The 17,221-nt window shown below is 48.7% G+C and overlaps 4 protein-coding genes and 1 pseudogene across 5 annotated transcripts; 1 reads left to right on the top strand and 4 right to left on the bottom strand.

The window, feature by feature from the left end:
• Positions 1–345: 345 nt before the first annotated feature.
• On the bottom strand, positions 346–3,723 carry LOC137801871 (UDP-glucuronosyltransferase 2B31 pseudogene; annotated as a pseudogene).
• A 426-nt stretch (positions 3,724–4,149) lies between these two features.
• Positions 4,150–5,980, top strand: LOC137801809 (endonuclease domain-containing 1 protein-like). The gene is made up of 2 exons (XM_068599181.1): positions 4,150–4,428; positions 5,360–5,980. The coding sequence occupies exons 1-2, from the start codon at positions 4,150–4,152 to the stop codon at positions 5,978–5,980; spliced, it is 900 nt and encodes a 299-aa protein (XP_068455282.1).
• A 797-nt stretch (positions 5,981–6,777) lies between these two features.
• Positions 6,778–8,139, bottom strand: LOC137801872 (DELTA-thalatoxin-Avl1a-like). 2 transcript variants are annotated; one of them, XM_068599302.1, is made up of 3 exons: positions 8,102–8,139; positions 7,865–7,975; positions 6,778–7,284 (listed from the first exon to the last, which is right to left on the bottom strand). In XM_068599302.1, the coding sequence occupies exons 2-3, from the start codon at positions 7,966–7,968 to the stop codon at positions 6,843–6,845; spliced, it is 546 nt and encodes a 181-aa protein (XP_068455403.1). In that variant the 5' UTR covers positions 7,969–7,975; positions 8,102–8,139; the 3' UTR covers positions 6,778–6,842. The 2 variants fall into 2 exon arrangements, with proteins under 2 accessions (XP_068455403.1, XP_068455404.1); XM_068599303.1 differs by having other exon boundaries at positions 7,865–7,972; positions 8,102–8,120.
• Positions 8,140–9,093: 954 nt separating this feature from the next.
• On the bottom strand, positions 9,094–10,429 carry LOC137801873 (DELTA-sagatoxin-Srs1a-like). Its single transcript, XM_068599304.1, has 3 exons — positions 10,384–10,429; positions 10,040–10,176; positions 9,094–9,612 (listed from the first exon to the last, which is right to left on the bottom strand). Exons 2-3 carry the CDS (start codon positions 10,141–10,143, stop codon positions 9,183–9,185), a joined length of 534 nt encoding a protein of 177 aa, XP_068455405.1. The 5' UTR covers positions 10,144–10,176; positions 10,384–10,429; the 3' UTR covers positions 9,094–9,182.
• A 1,995-nt stretch (positions 10,430–12,424) lies between these two features.
• plaub (plasminogen activator, urokinase b) lies at positions 12,425–17,079 on the bottom strand. The gene is made up of 11 exons (XM_068599249.1): positions 16,882–17,079; positions 16,683–16,797; positions 16,128–16,229; positions 15,882–16,035; positions 15,088–15,185; positions 14,974–15,015; positions 14,200–14,392; positions 13,956–14,107; positions 13,312–13,452; positions 12,992–13,140; positions 12,425–12,914 (listed from the first exon to the last, which is right to left on the bottom strand). The coding sequence occupies exons 1-11, from the start codon at positions 17,056–17,058 to the stop codon at positions 12,720–12,722; spliced, it is 1,518 nt and encodes a 505-aa protein (XP_068455350.1). The 5' UTR covers positions 17,059–17,079; the 3' UTR covers positions 12,425–12,719.
• Positions 17,080–17,221: the final 142 nt, after the last annotated feature.

The raw sequence follows: 17,221 nt of genomic DNA, 5'->3' as shown, positions 1-17,221 counted from the left end.
ATCAAGGTTCTTCCTGCAGGTTCTGGCTCAGCAGACCGGGCCTGGGGGCGGAGCCTGACGACTGGAAGCTGCACGACCCTCGAGGAGAAGACTGCGGACACGTGAACGCCGGCGAGGACGCGCTCTCGTCCTGGATGGACGGATCCTGTGAGGCGGCCTACAGGTGGATCTGTGAGCAGAACGTTTAGATCCTGCAAGAACCAGCGGTGCTCCTGCTTCATGTTGTAAATACACGTTGTGATGAGGATGTTGTGTGTGAGCGGGGGCGGGGAACGTGTTCCCTTTCAAAATAAAACAACGCTGAGAGTCCAGTTTTCCATCAGGAAATAAAAACGGTGCAGAGTCTTTTTTTACTTTTTTATTTTCAAGTGTTTGTTTCTTCAGAACAACAGACGCATGTTCTCTGTTCTGGTGACAATAGCAAGAAAATACACAACGTTGATCCGTATGAAAGTAAACAAACTGAACGAGGCGGTTCAGAGTTTTTTTTCGACATATTGTTGATTTTCAAGAAGAGTTAAAAAAATTAAAACATTCACTAAACGACTAAAAATGGACGTTTAGCTTTTGGAAGTTCACAACACATTTGATCCACAAACAGAAATCCACCTAATTTTCTACATTTGATGATTGAAATGATTGTTCTGATAATTAAAAGCTCCAAAACATTCACATGTTTGTCCCTAAAATGATTAAACACCTTCAAACAATTACTTTTGTGTTTTTTGTGTTTTTTTGGGGTACAATCGTAAACCTTTAACATGACTGTTCATGATGATGTGTGAACCAAACTTCATGGCTTTCTATCCAAGAAGCACGGGCGTCAACCTCATGGTGGCGCTAGAGTACAAGTCACTGGATCACCAAAGGTCATCAGGGTTGATTACATGAATCTTTTTAGATGTTGAGATATTTCACAGTGAAGTTAACGCTCCAAAAAGTGAAGTTTCCACAACAAAACTGCATTTTTGATTTTGTTTCGAGGGAAACATTTTGTCACAAGTGAGTTTAAAGTGAGTCAAGGTCAGAGGAGCAATGCTCTGGCCAGGAGATCAGTCGATGTGTGAACTTCTACTGAGTTTAGTAATGTTTCAATTATGTAGCAATAAGCCGCGCTGTGTATGGTTTTGTAGCATTTTGGGGTTTTTGGTTTTGCTTCAACCACAAAAAAAATGTTTCCCTCGAAATAAATAAACTGAGCGTTTAGTTGTCTGCGAACGCCATTTTGGATGATGAAAAGAGAGGGAACAACAGTAATTAGGAACTTTACTCTCTCCCCATCGGGAACCTCTGGAGCATCTTTAATGCCAATCCAGCAAAAAAGTTGTTAAGACAATTCACTCTTAGATACATCCTCTAAGGAACATGATTGTCTTGACGATGTTGAATGGCAACACATTCAATAGTTAAGTGCTTTTAGTGTTGACCTTCAAACTGACCGATAATGCCGTCAATAAGAGCAGCGGCGCCAACATGGCCGTGTGTTATGGAGTACAGAGCATCACCAGAAACTACTCCTTTTTGGTTTTTCTCCTCCTGCACAGTCGACGGCAAAGGAATCGCATGGACGCCGCCGTGACGGCTGTCAGCGCCGACAGGACCGCCGTCAAAAAGCACCAGACGTCCACCGAATAGAAGGCGTACCACGGCATCTTGTAGGACTCGGTGCGCAAGTGCGAGGCTCCTTTGTGCCTCATGACGAACTCAATCCAGTAGAGGGCCGTCTCCAGAGGATGCATCGGCTTGTCCCGATGCAGAGCGGAGAGGCGCTTCATGTTGGTCGCGTAGGACGGGTTGTGAAGAACCTCTCGCATCGCCTCCAGAAAGCTCTGACGCGTGAGTTGGGTGGCGTCCACCGCCTTGGCGGCGCCTCGCTCCTCCATTCTCAGGACGTTCTCAAACTGGTCAAACAGGAGCGGTATGCCGATTATCGGCACGCCGTGGTACATGGCCTCGTAGATCCCGTTGGTGCCGCCGTGAGCCACGAAGGCTTTGATCTTCGGGTGACCCAAGAGGTCGTTCTGGGGCATCCACTTGACCAGGAGGGTGTTGTTGCCCACGTTTTTGGGCGGCTTGGAGGCGTGCCTCCATATGACCTTTTGAGGAATTTGGGCGAAAGCAGCGGCTATTTCATCGGTTAACTCTTCGGGCAGGCCGTTCACCAGCGTGCCGAGAGACATCAGGATGAAGCCGTGCTCTCCCGAACTTTGGACAAACTCCTCCAGCTCCGAGGATAAAGGCTTAGAGGGCTTCGTCTGGAAACCGCCAATGTAGGCGATGTTTGGCATGGTGGGTCTGGGGAACTCAAAGACAAAGTCCACCCTCATGAGCCAGATGTCCGCTCCTTGTAGAAGGTCATAGAACTTCACGTCTGGACCAAAGTACCTATCCACCAGTGTGTCGTAGTGAGGGCACACTATGAACCGGTCAATGCACATGTTGATAAAATACTGGAACATGTTCTTGAGCCGCTGCCTGAAGGTCATTTTATCTGTTACGGCGTATCCCGACGTTGGAACATAGGACGTTGGAGACGGAGCCACCACAAAGTGCCCCTCCCCACTGGTGATCCACCTCACGTTAAAGACAGTCGGCAGCTTGAGTTCGTGAGCCACCAGGACTCCGACCGGCAGCCCCGGGTCCAGGAGAACCACGTCGAACTGGGCGTCGCGAATGCTCCGCATCAGAGTCTCGTTCTCGAACATTTCCACCGCCAACTGGCTGGCCTGTCGGTGGATGTCGGACAGCACGGTGAGCATCTCCCAGTAGAACTTTGCGAAGCCGCTGAGGGACGCCCCCTCCTTGTGGATCGCCAGCATCTTGACCAGGAAGCCCACAAAGAAGTCCTCCTCCTCGATGCTGATGGCCGACGGCAAGGCGACGGTGACGGAGCGGTAGTGTGGCGAGTTCTCTTTGACGTACCAGCTGGTGGACGTGCGGACCACGGTGACCTCGTGGCCTCTGGAGTGGAGGCTCTGGATCAGCAGGTTCATGTTCACCCAGTGGCTCCCGTCCACTGGGAACACCAGGATCTTCCCGCCGTGCACACTGGAGCTCGTCAGGAAGGACGCAACCGCCAGCAGAAGCAGAAGGGAAACACCTGGGACGCCCCCCATCGGACGACCTCGAGGGAGAGAGAACAAACACGGTGGAGTGTTTTAAAACGGAGTTGTATCTGCAAATACCAAACTTGTTGGTGGGATTTACACTTGAAACAATGAAGGAAAGGGCTCTATGGACGCCCACCCTGAACAGGAAAATCTGGAATGTTGATTTAACAGCCCAAAGTCCAGAGGAATGCCTGCTAACTGATGCCTGCTGGTAGGCTCTATAATCTCATCATCTACATACAGCTAATGCGCTAAAACCACTTAGTGGAGCCTCCATTCATGGCATGCAACAGAAACAAAAGTGTTTAGTTTCCCTTTCTGCACGTCTGTTGTCGGGAAAGCGAAAAGAGGAATCTAACACCCCCGTGCGCTCCTTCCTGCACAGTTTGAGTTCAGGTTCGTGTCAGCAAAACAGAGTGAAACCGTTTAAGTGAGTTGAGAATGCATCGCGGGGCGGAGAGGAAAAAAAAAAGCAGAAGTGTTTAAAAACCTACCTTTAAAATGTCAGAAGCGCTGCAGAAATGTTCTGTGAGACCGGCTGTGGACCAGCGTCTGCATGGAAGGGAGTCCAAAAGTCCAAATGCTGGATATTCTGTTACATAAGGAGGAGGGGCTGTTGGGGGAGGGTGGTCCAACTCATGCACTTCAGTATGCATGTGTGTGTTTTGAAGGGGAGGGAGAGGAAAACAGCTTTCCCACAAAGCCCACCCCTCATGCGCTTTATGCTGCACACTCTAGCTGTGAACAATGAGCTTCTACCAACACACAAACACACAACGGGTCATGGTGCACTCAGATCACTGATAAGGGACAAGGACTTTGTGATTGATTTTCGTGTTGTGTTGCTCCTGAACTCTCTGTGTGTCAGAGGAAGAAGTGAAAACAGTCACAACAAACAGAATCAGGAGATTTGCCTGAAACCGAAGTGGAAACTGCTTCTGCTTCCCCCACCAAGCGTCACGTGGTGTTGATGCAGAGGAGACGCTGGACGAGTGCATGACACATTTGCCTTCTGGATCTCGGTCCTCCTCCTGTCAGGATGTCTCCTCCGACCGCCGTGCTCGTCCTGGTCCTCGCCGCCGGCCGGTGGCTCGTGTGCGCCGCCGACGTCGGCGACTTCTCCCCGTGCCTGGGGGTCTTCCACCGGGCGTGGCCCCCGAAGGGTCTGGCGGGGACGCCGGTCTGCCAGCGCTACGACAACCAGTACCGCTTCGCCACGCTGTACAGCCGCCGGCGCCGCTCGCCGTGGTTCTCGGCGTATTTGTACTCGCCGCCGGAGGGGAAGAGGCCCACCACGCCGTGGAAGTTTGAGCCTCAGGTGAGAGCTTTTATTTAAAGGAGTCATTTATTTATACGTTTATATTGTGTTGTTATGTGTTTGCTGTTTCGTTATTCAGCCTGTAAATAGTTATTCTCTGTGTGAAACTGTTTATGCTGTCGTCCAGGACTTTAAAATTATATTTTTTAATGTTTTTATATATATATATTTGTATTCTTGATTTTAAAAAAAACAACACTTTGCACATAGTGTTACTATGAAAGGTGCTGTACTAAATAAATATCATCTATGGGATTATCCTAGATAGATAAAAAGTTATGTTAAATGAGCAGTAAAGCAGGTTTAAAGTTAAAATGTCTGATTTAAGGATTTATTTAACAGTTTATTCTAGTCCATTATTTATTATTTAACTGCTATAACACAATATATTGTGCTAAAAATAGACATTTTATTATACCGATGTTCCAGTTTAGCATCCGTTATATAATTTCTCACACGGTGGAAACAACTCTACACATGTAATAACAAGAAAATGAGGAACTGAGGCCGAGTAAAGCAGAACCGTTCACACTCGGTCGACTGTGACGCTCAGATCACCAGAACGCTGCCAAGAAAATCAAGAACTGGATGTAAAGAATCAGGACGTCCAAACAGTGCAACTACAACGCATAAAGATCGGGAAGGTTTTAACCCGCTTTTTCTATAATTATACACAAATTAAACAGAGTGGGTTTCATTCTTCTGACTCTCTCTGTCGACACAAAACAAATGCAATCAATTCAAATCACATAGATGCTTAATTAATGATCTTTCTGGGAGAGTTGTGTTTGCTTTGGCGACACCTCTGGCGAGAAGCGGTAACTGCAGGCGTCCGGATCTCAGCAACCAGAGATGTTGGTGTAGTTGATAAATAGTCGGCATTCACCTGAGATGCTCATTTGCTGTCGGCTGTCTCTCGTCCCGTGGCCAGCTGGCGTACCCGGGGGCCGGCGGCGGCATGGTGCCCTTCCCCCCGGGTCCCGTGGACCAGAACGTGGTGGCGAGCCAGGCGGTGGAGCACGACTACATCAACTCCACCTTCTCCCGCGGCCACTTGAACCCCAGCCTGCAGCACCGCAGCCACCAGGACCGCTGCGCCACCTTCACCCTCACCAACGTGGTTCCCCAGAAGGAGGGCTCCAACGACGGGCCCTGGGCGGCCCTGGAGCAGGCCGTCAACCGGACCCTGGGGGCGTACTGCCTCGGGCCGGCTCACGTGGTCACCGGCGTCGTCCCGTACCGGAGCGACGACCGCTGGCTGGGGGACCGGCGCGTGGCCGTGCCGGAGTACCTCTGGTCCGCCTACTGCTGCCCGCGCTACGACGGCAGCCTGCCGGTGGAGCTGAGGGGCGCGTTCCCGACGCACGCCGCCGTCGGACGCAACGACCCCAACAGCGGCGAGGAGATCGTCCCCGTGGACCCGACGGCCAAGACGCCGTTCAGAGGGTTCGACGTGAGGACGATGACGCTGGGAACGCTGGAGGAGATCCTGGAGGACCGGCTGGGGGGCGCGGTCAGCGTCTTCTATGAGCAGTGCTCTGGACCCGAGTGATAGATATATATATATATTTATATATAGAACATTTTATATTTGTTATTTTATATATGTTTTGTATTTAAGATTGCATTAAAAAAAACGCAATAAATGTAAGCCAAGCAAAAGCCATTAATTAATTGGATTTTGGTGGGAAGATTGAGCACCAGGAGGCGGTTAGCTTAGCTTAGCTTAACGTAAAACCTTTGCTTGTTTAAGTGAATGCAACATATTGATTAATTTAATATTAGAGATGCAGCAAGTTAGCTTTGAACAGAGCCAGAGCTAGCTGTTTCTCCTTTGTTTCCAATATTTATGCTAAGCTAGGCTAACCAGCTGCAGGCTGTGACTTCATATTCACCCTCCATTCATGAGCTTCTGTTTCAAACATTTAAAAACAGAGCTTTGACCCACAACGCTGCTGGTTTCAGGTTCTTATCCGAGGTTTGAAGTTGAACCTCACGCCGTGGCCAGCAGGGGGCGACCTTCTGCAGAAAGAGAGGCAGCTTCCACTGACGTGTTCTGCAGACAAAGACCTCGTAAACCTGGAAATCATTCATCATTTAGCCTTTTTATTTACTCATGAATGTCTTTCGTCTTCTGCTTCATATTTAAAACTTCTTGCTATCAGATTAATCTGAATATTCTTCATAATTTGCTGCTTTCGGATCATGCACAACATAAAACAGGGGTGCTGTTTGTGCGTCGAGGAGACGATGACTCATTTAAACACGAACCCGTTCCACCAGTTGGACTCGACCGTTTTTGGTTTTTATAATTGTTGCAATGATCACAAAGACGCACGTTTTCCTCCCATCAGACTTTTGGGTTTTATTGCAGAGAGACAAACACGTGGAAACAAACGGTTTCACTGATTTAACTAGTGACCCTGCGGAGTGAAGAGCTTGTCCCACACCTCCACCTTCATCATGCAGCGGCCCAGCGGGGACATGGTGGCCTTGATGTCCAAGCTCCCGCCCTCGAACGTGAGGCCGCACCCCTTGGCCTCCTCCCGCACGAAGCCCTGCGGCTCCTTGGTGTCGTACATCTCCTTGTACAGCTTCTTGTCGCACTCCTTGTCCATGCCGTAGATGGCCAGCGCCAGCCAGTTCTTGTACATGTTGTTGTCGTAGGGCACGGAGAACATGATGGCCAGCTTCTCCCGGGCGCTGTTGCTGCTCCTCTGGAACAGGTCGTAGGTCATGACGCCCACGGCGCCCGTGGCCTTGCCGCTGGACTTGCTGAAGTTGCACACCTCGGTCTTCAGGGGGCGCACCGTGGGCTGCGGGGGGCTGTGGCAGTTACCGCTGTCCAGGTACACCCTTTTTAATTTAGTGGAGCAGAAAAGGAATGAAATGAGATCGTGAAGCGGTAAAAAAATGCAAAAATGCAACAAAAAAATAAATAGATGGATAGAGAGAGAGAGAGAGAGAGAGAGAGAGAGAGAGAGAAAGAGAGAGAGAGAGAGACAGAGAGAGAGAGAGAGAGAGAGAGAGAGAGAGAGAGAGAGAGAGAGAGAGAGATAGATTCTGTATTTAACCCACGAGGGGCAACTTATATATGAGACACAAAAAATCTAATTGAAAATATCAGAAAAAATGCAAAAATAATATCACAAAATATCCCCAAAGATATCAGAAATGCAAAATACTGAATAAATACAACAAAACAAAACAGTAAAGCGTCATAATTTAGGAAATTAAACAATAATAAAAGTGCAAAAATATAGATAGATATAGATAAAAAGAGAGAGAGTCACTAGTGTTGCAGCAGCAGTAAATGTACATCAACACTACAGCCGTTAATCTCTAAAATACACAAGAATACAACAGAGTACATTAAATCTAATAAATACAACAATGCATGAAGTCTTTTAACCACTAGAACGTGCAGCGTCCTCACTTGGGGTCGATGAGGCAGTACCCGCTGGTCAGGTTGGTGATCTCGATGGTGATGTTCCTTCTGCTCTTCATGTTGGCGGCCATCGCCTCCGCTGATTCACTCATGGTGCTGCTACACACACACACACACACACACACACACACACACACACACACACACACACACACACACACACATCTGTTAAAAGTGTGCGTGCCGTTAAAACCCTTATTTGAAAGGAGAGGAAGAGCAGCTCACCTGTGTGGAGTCGGCGTGCTGCTCGCTCGGGCGACGGAGAAGATGTGGAACCCGGCTCGTCTCGTGAGCTCGGTCTTGTTGGGGGGAGAAAAAACACGCCTCTCCGCCCACAACGCACACACCTTCACCTGCGGCCCGCAGACACACAACGACACAAAGACTCCGTCCTCGCCCGACTGCTGAGGAATGAAGACAGACGGGGAGCCGCCCTGCTGCTGTTTCACTGAACCAGCGTCTCCTGATGAACCACACCTGCAGGCTAGAAGCACACCTGTAGCCTGCAATACACCTGTAGCATGCACTACACCTGTAGCATGCACTACACCTGTAGTCTAGTAGCACACCTGCAGGCTAGAAGCACACCTGTAGCCTGCACTACACCTGTAGTATGCACTACACCTGTAGTATGCACTACACCTGTAGCATGCACTACACCTGCAGGCTAGAAGCACACCTGTAGCCTGCACTACACCTGTAGTATGCACTACACCTGTAGTATGCACTACACCTGTAGCATGCAATACACCTGCAGGCTAGAAGCACACCTGTAGCCTGCAATACACCTGTAGCATGCACTACACCTGCAGCATGCACTACACCTGTAGTCTAGTAGCACACCTGCAGGCTAGAAGCACACCTGTAGCCTGCAATACACCTGTAGCATGCACTACACCTGTAGCATGCACTACACCTGTAGCATGCACTACACCTGTAGCCTGCAATACACCTGCAGGCTAGAAGCACACCTGTAGCCTAGTAGCACATCTGTAGCATGCACTACACCTGTAGCCTAGTAGCACATCTGTAGCATGCACTACACCTGCAGCCTGCAGTGTGCACCTTGCTGCTCCTCTGCACCTGCAGAGTTTATTGTGAATGTGACTCAAGGTGCAGCAGCTTTTATGAGTCTTATAGTTTTTTAAATGTGTGTGATGATGATTCAAATATTAAAAAACACCACAAAAGAAACAACAGAGACGTGAAATGCATTCTTATAGTTTTATTATTCATGTAAAGCGGCGTACATGTCGCGGCGTGCTCGTGGCGTGCGCGCGGCGTGCGCGCGGCGTGCGCGCGGCGCTCATCGGCCCATCTTGTCGTACAGCTCCATCTTGATGATGGCCGTGCCCTCGTCCGACATGCACGCCCTCACGTCCATGGAGCGGCCGCGGTACGTCACGCCGGAGCCGTCGGCCTCGTGGCGCTCGAAGTTGGTGAAGTCCTTGCCGTTGTACATGTGGTCGAACAGCTTGTCGTCGCAGGCGCGGTCGCGCTCGAAGATGCCGACGCCCAGCCAGTTCTTGTAGAAGCTGTAGTCGTAGGGCACGGAGAACATGACGGCCACGACCTCGTTGCAGTGGCGGTCCTTCATGTTGAACAGCTCGTAGGTCATCACGCCCACGGCGCCCGACGCCGTGTTGTCGTCCTTGGTGAAGGAGCACACCTCGGTCAAGGAGGAGCGCAGCGTGGGCTGCGGGGGGTTGTAGACGAAGCCGCTCTCCATGTGCACCCTGCAGGGGAGGGGGGGGGTCAGAGGTCAGAGGTCAGAGGTCAGATTCTCCATCAGAGGAAACATCACGCAGGAGAACGAGTTCTGCAGAAAGAAAAGCCCTCTGTGTGGGGGAGGCTGGTGGTTTCCAACATGAGGGCGGGGCCCCTCCAACGGGTCACGAGTTCATAAAAAAGTGTTTGTTTTTTCAAACACTTTGAAAAAGTGTTTGAAAAAACACTTTTTTTCAACTATTTTGCGCTATAAAGACACAAAATCCCTCTTTAATCTCTGACAATGTGTAAAATCTGGAAGAAAAAAACTTTGATGGATTCTTTTTTTTATGAAGTAGAACAGAAATACTCAATCAAAGTACTTTCCACCAGTGCTGGTGGCGGGTTGAAGTACATTCCAGGTATTTCACGGCCCAACAAGAGGAAGCTCCTTACTTTGGGTTGACGAGGCAGAAGGTGCTGCTCACGTTGCTGATCTCGATGGTGCAGTTGCGGTTGGTGGGGATGGTGTGGGAGTGGGCCTCTGCGTGCTCAGGCATGACGGCGGCGGCTCGAAGACGAAGACGAGAGATCTGCGGAGGAAGAAGAGCAGAAGAGGATCAGAAGCTGAGGACCAGAAGCTGAGGACCAGAAGCTGAGGACCAGAAGCTGAGGACCAGAAGCTGAGGACCAGAAGCTGAGGACCAGAAGCTTCCCTCCTGCCACCGCTTCAGGATCAGCAACACGACTTCAATCTCCTGTTTCCTCTCAGGTGAGCAACGAGGAGTCAGCGCTCTCACCTGGCTTCCTGCGGCTCGCGGGGTGGCAGAGCGTCCTCTGGGAACAGGTCGCGCTTCGGTTTGGAGACAAGCATGAAGTCCCGCCCCCTTCAGGTGCAGACACGCCTCACACTGCAGGTGTGTCCCTGCGGTCACGTGAGAGTGTGTGAGTGTGTGTGTGTGTGTAGCCCTGTGAGCCCTCACACTAACCCTGTATGGTTTGAGTTGTGTTCAGATGTTGTACATGAGGGTTATAAATTATTATAGCCCTGATTGTTATGTTTAATTTGATAGCCAACATGATTTTTTAGGGATTTATTGCATCTTTTTTACTTGATTTGAACCTCGTGACCTGATGGAAAAGAACTCAACAGGTTCAACACAACTTCAGCTTCAGGGACTGGTGTGAATTAAAAGCCTCGGCGTTGAGACGCTCCTCTCATCCTCTCATCCTCTCATTCTCTCATCCTCTCATCCTCTCATCCTCTCTTCCTCTCAGGTGCGCTGCAGGTGAGCCTCGTCCTCGTGAAACACCTGAAAGTCCGGATCAGGACTGAAGGAGCGGCGGCCGCGCCCGTCAGACGATGACTCATTTCAGACGAACCGGATCGCTTCAAAAAAAAAACTACATTCTGACAGTTTGCTTCTGGCTGTTTGTGTTCCTCATTGTGTCGAGTATTTAATGAGCGTTGTGTAGAGTATTTAATGAGCGTTGTGTAGAGTATTTAATGAGCGTTGTGTAGAGTATTTAATGAGCGTTGTGTAGAGTATTTAATGAGCGTTGTGTAGAGTATTTAATGAGCGTTGTGTAGAGTATTTAATGAGCGTTGTGTAGAGTATTTAATGAGCGTTGTGTAGAGTATTTAATGAGCGTTGTGTAGAGTATTTAATGAGCGTTGTGTAGAGTGATCGATGAGCACGAGTCTGACACAACGCCTCATTGTTGGAGCGACGTGTTGCAGCGCGATGGAGGGAATCTGAGCATCGAAGGGAGGAAACAGTCTGATGGAGACGTTCATGCTGACAAAAAAATGCTGCACACAAAAATACAGAAACAAAATGAGCAGGAAGCTGCAAAATGCCCCAAAGAGACAGAAAAGCACCACAAAGAGACAAAAAAACAACCATAAAGAGACAGAAAATAACAACAAAGTGATGCAAAACGACACCAAAGAGACACAAAACAACCTCAGGGCGATCATAAATACAGAAAAAGTACCACAAAACAAGCACAAAGGCACACAAAGGCACAGACTCAAATTATGAAGAAGCTGCAAAACGACCTCAAAGAGACAGGAAGCAGCCTCGTGAAGATGCACCTGCTTCACAAGATGAGCGACCATTTTAAAAAGTTGCTGCACAACTTTTTGTTTTCTTGACCGGACCCACAATCCTTTGCACGGCAGGAAGGTGAGCAAGAAGGGTCAAAGGTCAAGGTGTGCTGCCGTGAAGACGCTGTCGTGAACGCTCTCATGGAGGAGCAGAAACATCGTCACGTGACGACGCACACGACCTGAAAGAAGACACAACGCGAGGGCGTCGGGTTCAAACCGCCGCCCTCGCGTCTCCGTCTCCGTCGCTCCACTCGCAGCGTCGGGCCGACCGGAGGAACAAGTTCAGTCTGTTCTTGTTTCTGCGCTAAAGAAACGATTCACCGTCTGATCCACAAGAGACGCAACGCAATGATTCAAATGTAAAGAACAAAACAACACATGCAACTCATTTTATAGATGTGTGGAGAAAAAAAGCAAATATGTTTTCATGAAGAAATTTATCAAAGGAAATGAAGTATTCCTTCATTAGAATGTAAAATTATTAAATGAACTGTTGTAATTTGTCTGAAAACACACACACACACACACACACACACACACACACACACACACACACACACACACACACACACACACACACACACACACACACACACACACACACACACACACACTTCTTCTGCTGCAACGCCGCCATCTTGTGGTCAGACTGGAACATGAATCTTTCTGCGTGACTAACTTTATTTCTTCTTCTTGGACGTAAATAAAAACGCAGCTGAACTCCACACGTCGTCTTTATTTCATCTGTTTACACACAATTAATTACACAAACTCAAATATACGAGATTTAAAATATTGATCTTAGAATAAAAAGTGACAATTTTAAGATGTGTTGACTCTACATTTCTGCTTCACGGGTAAAAACTAAATGTAGGACAAACTACAAACATTCATCAGAAAACTACAAAAATAAATCCTCTATCTTTAAAGAGTGCAGTATGATATCTGGACGACCTCGTGGTCTTTTTGTATTCATAATATTTGCGTCCTGTAAGCTTGAAGCGGCGGCGCTGAGCGTCTCCTTCACTTCTGAGGGAACATGGCGCCGGCGGCGACGTCCGGCAGCCGCGTCTTCTCCTGGATCCACGCGTTGTAGCTGCTCACACGCGTGTAGACGCCGGGACGCCGCGCCTTCGCACAGCCGTCGCCCCAGCTGACCACGCCGAACAGGAAGAGGCGGCCGCCGGCCTCGCACACCAGAGGCCCCCCTGAGTCGCCCTGTAGGGGGAGAGAGAGAGTTAAAGCACCTCCTCAGCTCGTCCTCGCCGCATCGGCTTCGGGCTCGTCTTCGATACCTCGCAGGCGTCCCGGCTCCAGTCGGGAACTCCGGCGCAGATCATGTTGTCGCTGATCTTTTCCGCGTAGACGTCCGGCTGCCGACACGCGGCGTCAGAGACGAGGTTCACCGCCGCCGCCCGGAGGAACCGGGACCGGTACCACAGCCCTGAGGAAGAGGAACGCCGTCAGAGAACCCGACGCACAAGGTCACGCACAAGGTCACGCACAAGGTCACGCACAAGGAACGCTCCTGCGATGTCATCCCGGCGGCGTCCCTGTGATGCGTGACCTTGGCGTGACCTTGTGCGTGACCTTGTCGTGGCGGCAGGAGGCTCACCGTGCTTCTCCTTCCCGTATCCGGCGATCTCGCAGGCGGCGCCGTCCTGCAGCCTCTGTAGCGGCGGCGGCAGACAGACCGGCCTCACCGAGCCGCTCTCCTGAGAACACGAGCCGCCGGCGCCGCTCAGCTTCAGCAGCGCTGCAGGAAGCTCAGCGTTACTTCATATATATATATATATATATATATATATATATATATATATATATATATATATATATATATATATATATATATATATATATATATATATATATATATATATATATATATATATATATATCATGATGAGTAACAGGACACAGTCACTTTATGACAGTAACATGATGCTGTTCTGCCTCTTTGTGGTGGTTTTGAGAGTCTTTATGGATCTCTTCCATGTAAACCTTGACATTGTAGGTGAAGGCCAGCGGGGCCCTTGACCCTTTGGGCCCTTGAGCCTTGAGCCTTTGGGCCCTTGACCCTTGAGCCTTTGGACCCTTAACTCTTTGGGCCCTTGACCCCTTGACCCTTTGGACCCTTGAGCCTTTGGACCCTTAACTCTTTGGGCCCTTGACCCTTTGGGCCCTTGACCCTTGAGCCTTTGGACCCCTTGACCCTTTGGGCCCTTGACCCAGTAGGTAAGTGATGCGTCTCAGTGGTACCGATGTCGTTGTCGTAGTTCCCCTCCGTGTTGTCGAACCCGTCATGGAGGATGATCTCCTCCACCCTGAACGTTTGCTCCACAGTCCGGTCCGTCTCGTTCATCACATTCTTTCCCAGGACGACGGAGAAGCGGCGCCGCTTGGCGTGGGAGCTGAAACGCAGATTTACGGGAATAAAGTCCCGTCAACAATCTTTCATTTCCCAGCACCTGCTGCTGTTGCAGGAAGTGACCTCGCTGCTCACCCGTCGGGGAAGCAGTGGGCGGCCGTGAGCACCCAGCAGGCCGAGATCAGGCTGCCGCCGCAGCGGAAGACCTTCTCCTTGGATCTGCCGCGCCAGAAGATGGCAGCGATCCACGGGTGCGATTCCACGGTGGCAACTGTTCCTCCCACGATCTTCATCTGCTTCCTGCTGGAGCGCCGGCCGCATGTCGACTCTGCAGCTGGAGAGACACAAAGAGTACAAGGAGACACAAAACTACTACAAAAAGACACAGAACTACTAGAAAGAGACACAAAACTAGTACAAAGAGACACATAACTACTACAAAGAGACACAAAACTAGTACAAAGAGACACAAAACTAGTACAAAGAGACACAAAACTAGTACAAAGAGACACAAAACTAGTACAAAGATACATAAAACTACCACAAAGATACATAAAACAACAAAACAACTACAAAGAGACACAAAACTACTAAAAAGAGATACAAAACAACTACAATAGACATAAAACTACTACAAAAGACACAAAACAACTGCAAAAAGACATAAAACAACCACAAAGAGACACATAAGTCGAGAAAAGAGACACAAAACTACTACAAAAAGACAGAAAACTACTACAAAAAGACATAAAACTACAAAAAGACATAAAACTATTACAAAAAGACACAAAACTACTACAAAAAGACATATAAGTCTAGAAAAGAGAGAAAACTACTAGAGACACAAAACAGCGGCAGACTGAGTTGAAAGCAGTCGAGGGGGAAATGTCAAACAGGTGAGGAAGTTACCTGGATGTGGCTCCGTCGGTGAAGCTGAAGGTGAAGCTGGAACTACAAGGTCACAGAGTGTTAAACATGAAACTTGTGATTTGGAAAGAGAGGAAAGAGAGAACATGAACTCACACGACTCAAACACACAACGTGGAATACGACAATACTCCCAAACCAGCTGCTGGTTGATCCAGACGCGACACCACGGCCGCCGCCTGTAGAAGAGGTTCCTGGAAAACACATTAAATCCATTAAAACCAACAACATGAGGCATTAAATGTATTCATGGTTTTCTCCTTTGGATCTAAAATTAAAAGTTTCCATATTTGGAGCAATTTCCAACATCAACTTGAGTGAATTATATCATAAAATGGATAATTGACATGGAAGCACATTTAAAAATACTTTTTTGGGTGTTTCTTTTCCATATTTGAGTGGAAGCTAAGAGGTAAAACCTGAACTTTGAGGTGATGGTGGGGCTTCAATGTGAGAGCTAAAGCGGCTAAACATTCACAAAGAGACACACATTGACTACAAAGAGCGACAAAACAACCACAGACAATAACAAAATATCCCCAAATAACTAGAAAGAGATCCAAAACAGCTGCGAAAAGACATAAATATGTACAGAGAGATGAGTAGAAACAAGACTAGAAAGAGACGCGGCATGAATGCAAAAAGACCAAAACAAGAAAGAGACACAAAGCAAAGACAAAGAGACACAAAAGAACTACAAAGAGACACAAAATAACTACAAAGAGACACAAAATAACTACAAAGAGACACAAAATAACTACAAAGAAATACAAATTAACTACAAAGAGAAACAAATTAACAACAAAGAGACACAAAATAACTACAAAGAGAAACAAATGAACTACTAAGGGGCTAAAACACCCACCCACGTGTCGGTGGGCGGGGCCTACCTGCAGTAGTTGTGCCTCCCTGAGTGGACGTCTGAAGACATGAAGTTCTGCCGGGTGTTCGAGTCCCACTCCTCACAGGGCCGTCCGCTCTGGGACTCGGCCTGCGAGCCTCTGTAGTAGAGCCCCACGCCCTCGTAGCACTGCGTCCTCGTGGCTGCAGCGGGATGCGTTCCAGAGACGAGAAGAGATGAACACATGAACACATGAACACATGAACACATGAACGCGGTTCAGTCGGCCGCTCACCTGCTTCACAGTGATCGCCCTCGAACCCGTCGGCACACAAGCAGAACATGTGTTCTCCAGACATCAGGGCCGGGACGGAGCTGCCTCCGTTCAGACAGATCCCTGCACGACAAGGAAACGCATCCGGGTGACACAATACAACCACAAAGACACACAAAACAACCACAAAGAGACAAAAACAACTAGAAAGAGACACAAAACAACCAGAAAGAGACAGAAACTACTACAAAAAGACACAAACGACTAGAAAGAGACACAAAACAACTAGAAAGAGACACTAAACAACTAGAAAGAGACAGAAACAACTAGAAAGAGACAGAAACTACTACAAAAAGACACAAACAACTAGAAAGAGACACAAAACAACTAGAAAGAGACACTAAACAACTAGAAAGAGACAGAAACAACTAGAAAGAGACAGAAACTACTACAAAAAGACACAAACAACTAGAAAGAGACACAAAACAACTAGAAAGAGACACAAAACAACTACAAAGATACATCAGGCACTCTGATGTTTACGCTTTGTGCTTTCAGGAATGTTGACCTTCTCACCTGAACTCTCAAAGGAGGAGGAGATGGAAGAGGACGAAGAGGACGAAGAGGAGGGAGAAGAGCGGGAGAAAGACAACCCTGAAAACTCCTGATGTCTTTTTGCTCTCGAAGAGCCCTGAAGAAGAATAAAAGAAATCCCATAAGTTTCATGAAATGAAACACAACATTCCAGCATGAGTGAGATGAAACGTGTCCTCACAGCTCCAGAGGCGGCCGGCGCTGCCAGCAGGAAGAACACCAACGCCTGCACGCTTCTCTGCACGCTTCTCTGCACGCTTCTCTGCATGCGTCCCTGCATGCGTCCCTGCCTGCTTCCGAGCCTGCTTCCCAGCATGCTGTGCTGCATGCTGTGCTGCATGCTTCTGCTTCCCTGCATGCTTCCCGTGTTGTTTCTGCTCAGATGGTAATCCAGACGGCGTGCGTGAGCCTGCAGAGCCGGATGGAAAGCTCCTCGGGGCAGACTGGGTTTTGTCTGCAGAGTGCGGGGAGGAGGGAGCGACCTGATTGGTCGAGGAGCTCCTCGACAGGCGGACCCCTTT

This window comes from Clinocottus analis, unplaced genomic scaffold (assembly GCF_023055335.1).
Source record: "Clinocottus analis isolate CAN_PGR_092001 unplaced genomic scaffold, fCliAna1.0.p SCAF_44, whole genome shotgun sequence".
NCBI lineage: Eukaryota > Metazoa > Chordata > Actinopteri > Perciformes > Cottidae > Clinocottus > Clinocottus analis.
The sequence above is the reverse complement of the archived record's forward strand: the minus strand, read 5'-3'. Positions and strand labels throughout refer to the sequence as shown.

Bases quoted from the DNA above. Each gene is read 5' to 3' on its own strand.
- LOC137801809 (XM_068599181.1), top strand. From the start codon at position 4,150: ATGTCTCCTCCGACCGCCGTGCTCGTCCTGGTCCTCGCCGCCGGCCGG. The intron at 4,429-5,359 runs GTGAGAGCTTTT...TCCCGTGGCCAG, and splicing joins CGTGGAAGTTTGAGCCTCAG to CTGGCGTACCCGGGGGCCGG.
- LOC137801872 (XM_068599302.1), bottom strand. From the start codon at position 7,968: ATGAGTGAATCAGCGGAGGCGATGGCCGCCAACATGAAGAGCAGAAGG. The intron at 7,285-7,864 runs GTGAGGACGCTG...TAAATTAAAAAG, and splicing joins TACTGCCTCATCGACCCCAA to GGTGTACCTGGACAGCGGTA.
- LOC137801873 (XM_068599304.1), bottom strand. From the start codon at position 10,143: ATGCCTGAGCACGCAGAGGCCCACTCCCACACCATCCCCACCAACCGC. The intron at 9,613-10,039 runs GTAAGGAGCTTC...CCTCCCCTGCAG, and splicing joins TTCTGCCTCGTCAACCCAAA to GGTGCACATGGAGAGCGGCT.
- plaub (XM_068599249.1), bottom strand. From the start codon at position 17,058: ATGCAGGGAAGCAGAAGCATGCAGCACAGCATGCAGCACAGCATGCTG. The intron at 16,798-16,881 runs GTGAGGACACGT...ATTCTTCTTCAG, and splicing joins CGCCGGCCGCCTCTGGAGCT to GGCTCTTCGAGAGCAAAAAG. The intron at 13,453-13,955 runs GTACCACTGAGA...AGCTTCCTGCAG, and splicing joins GAACTACGACAACGACATCG to CGCTGCTGAAGCTGAGCGGC.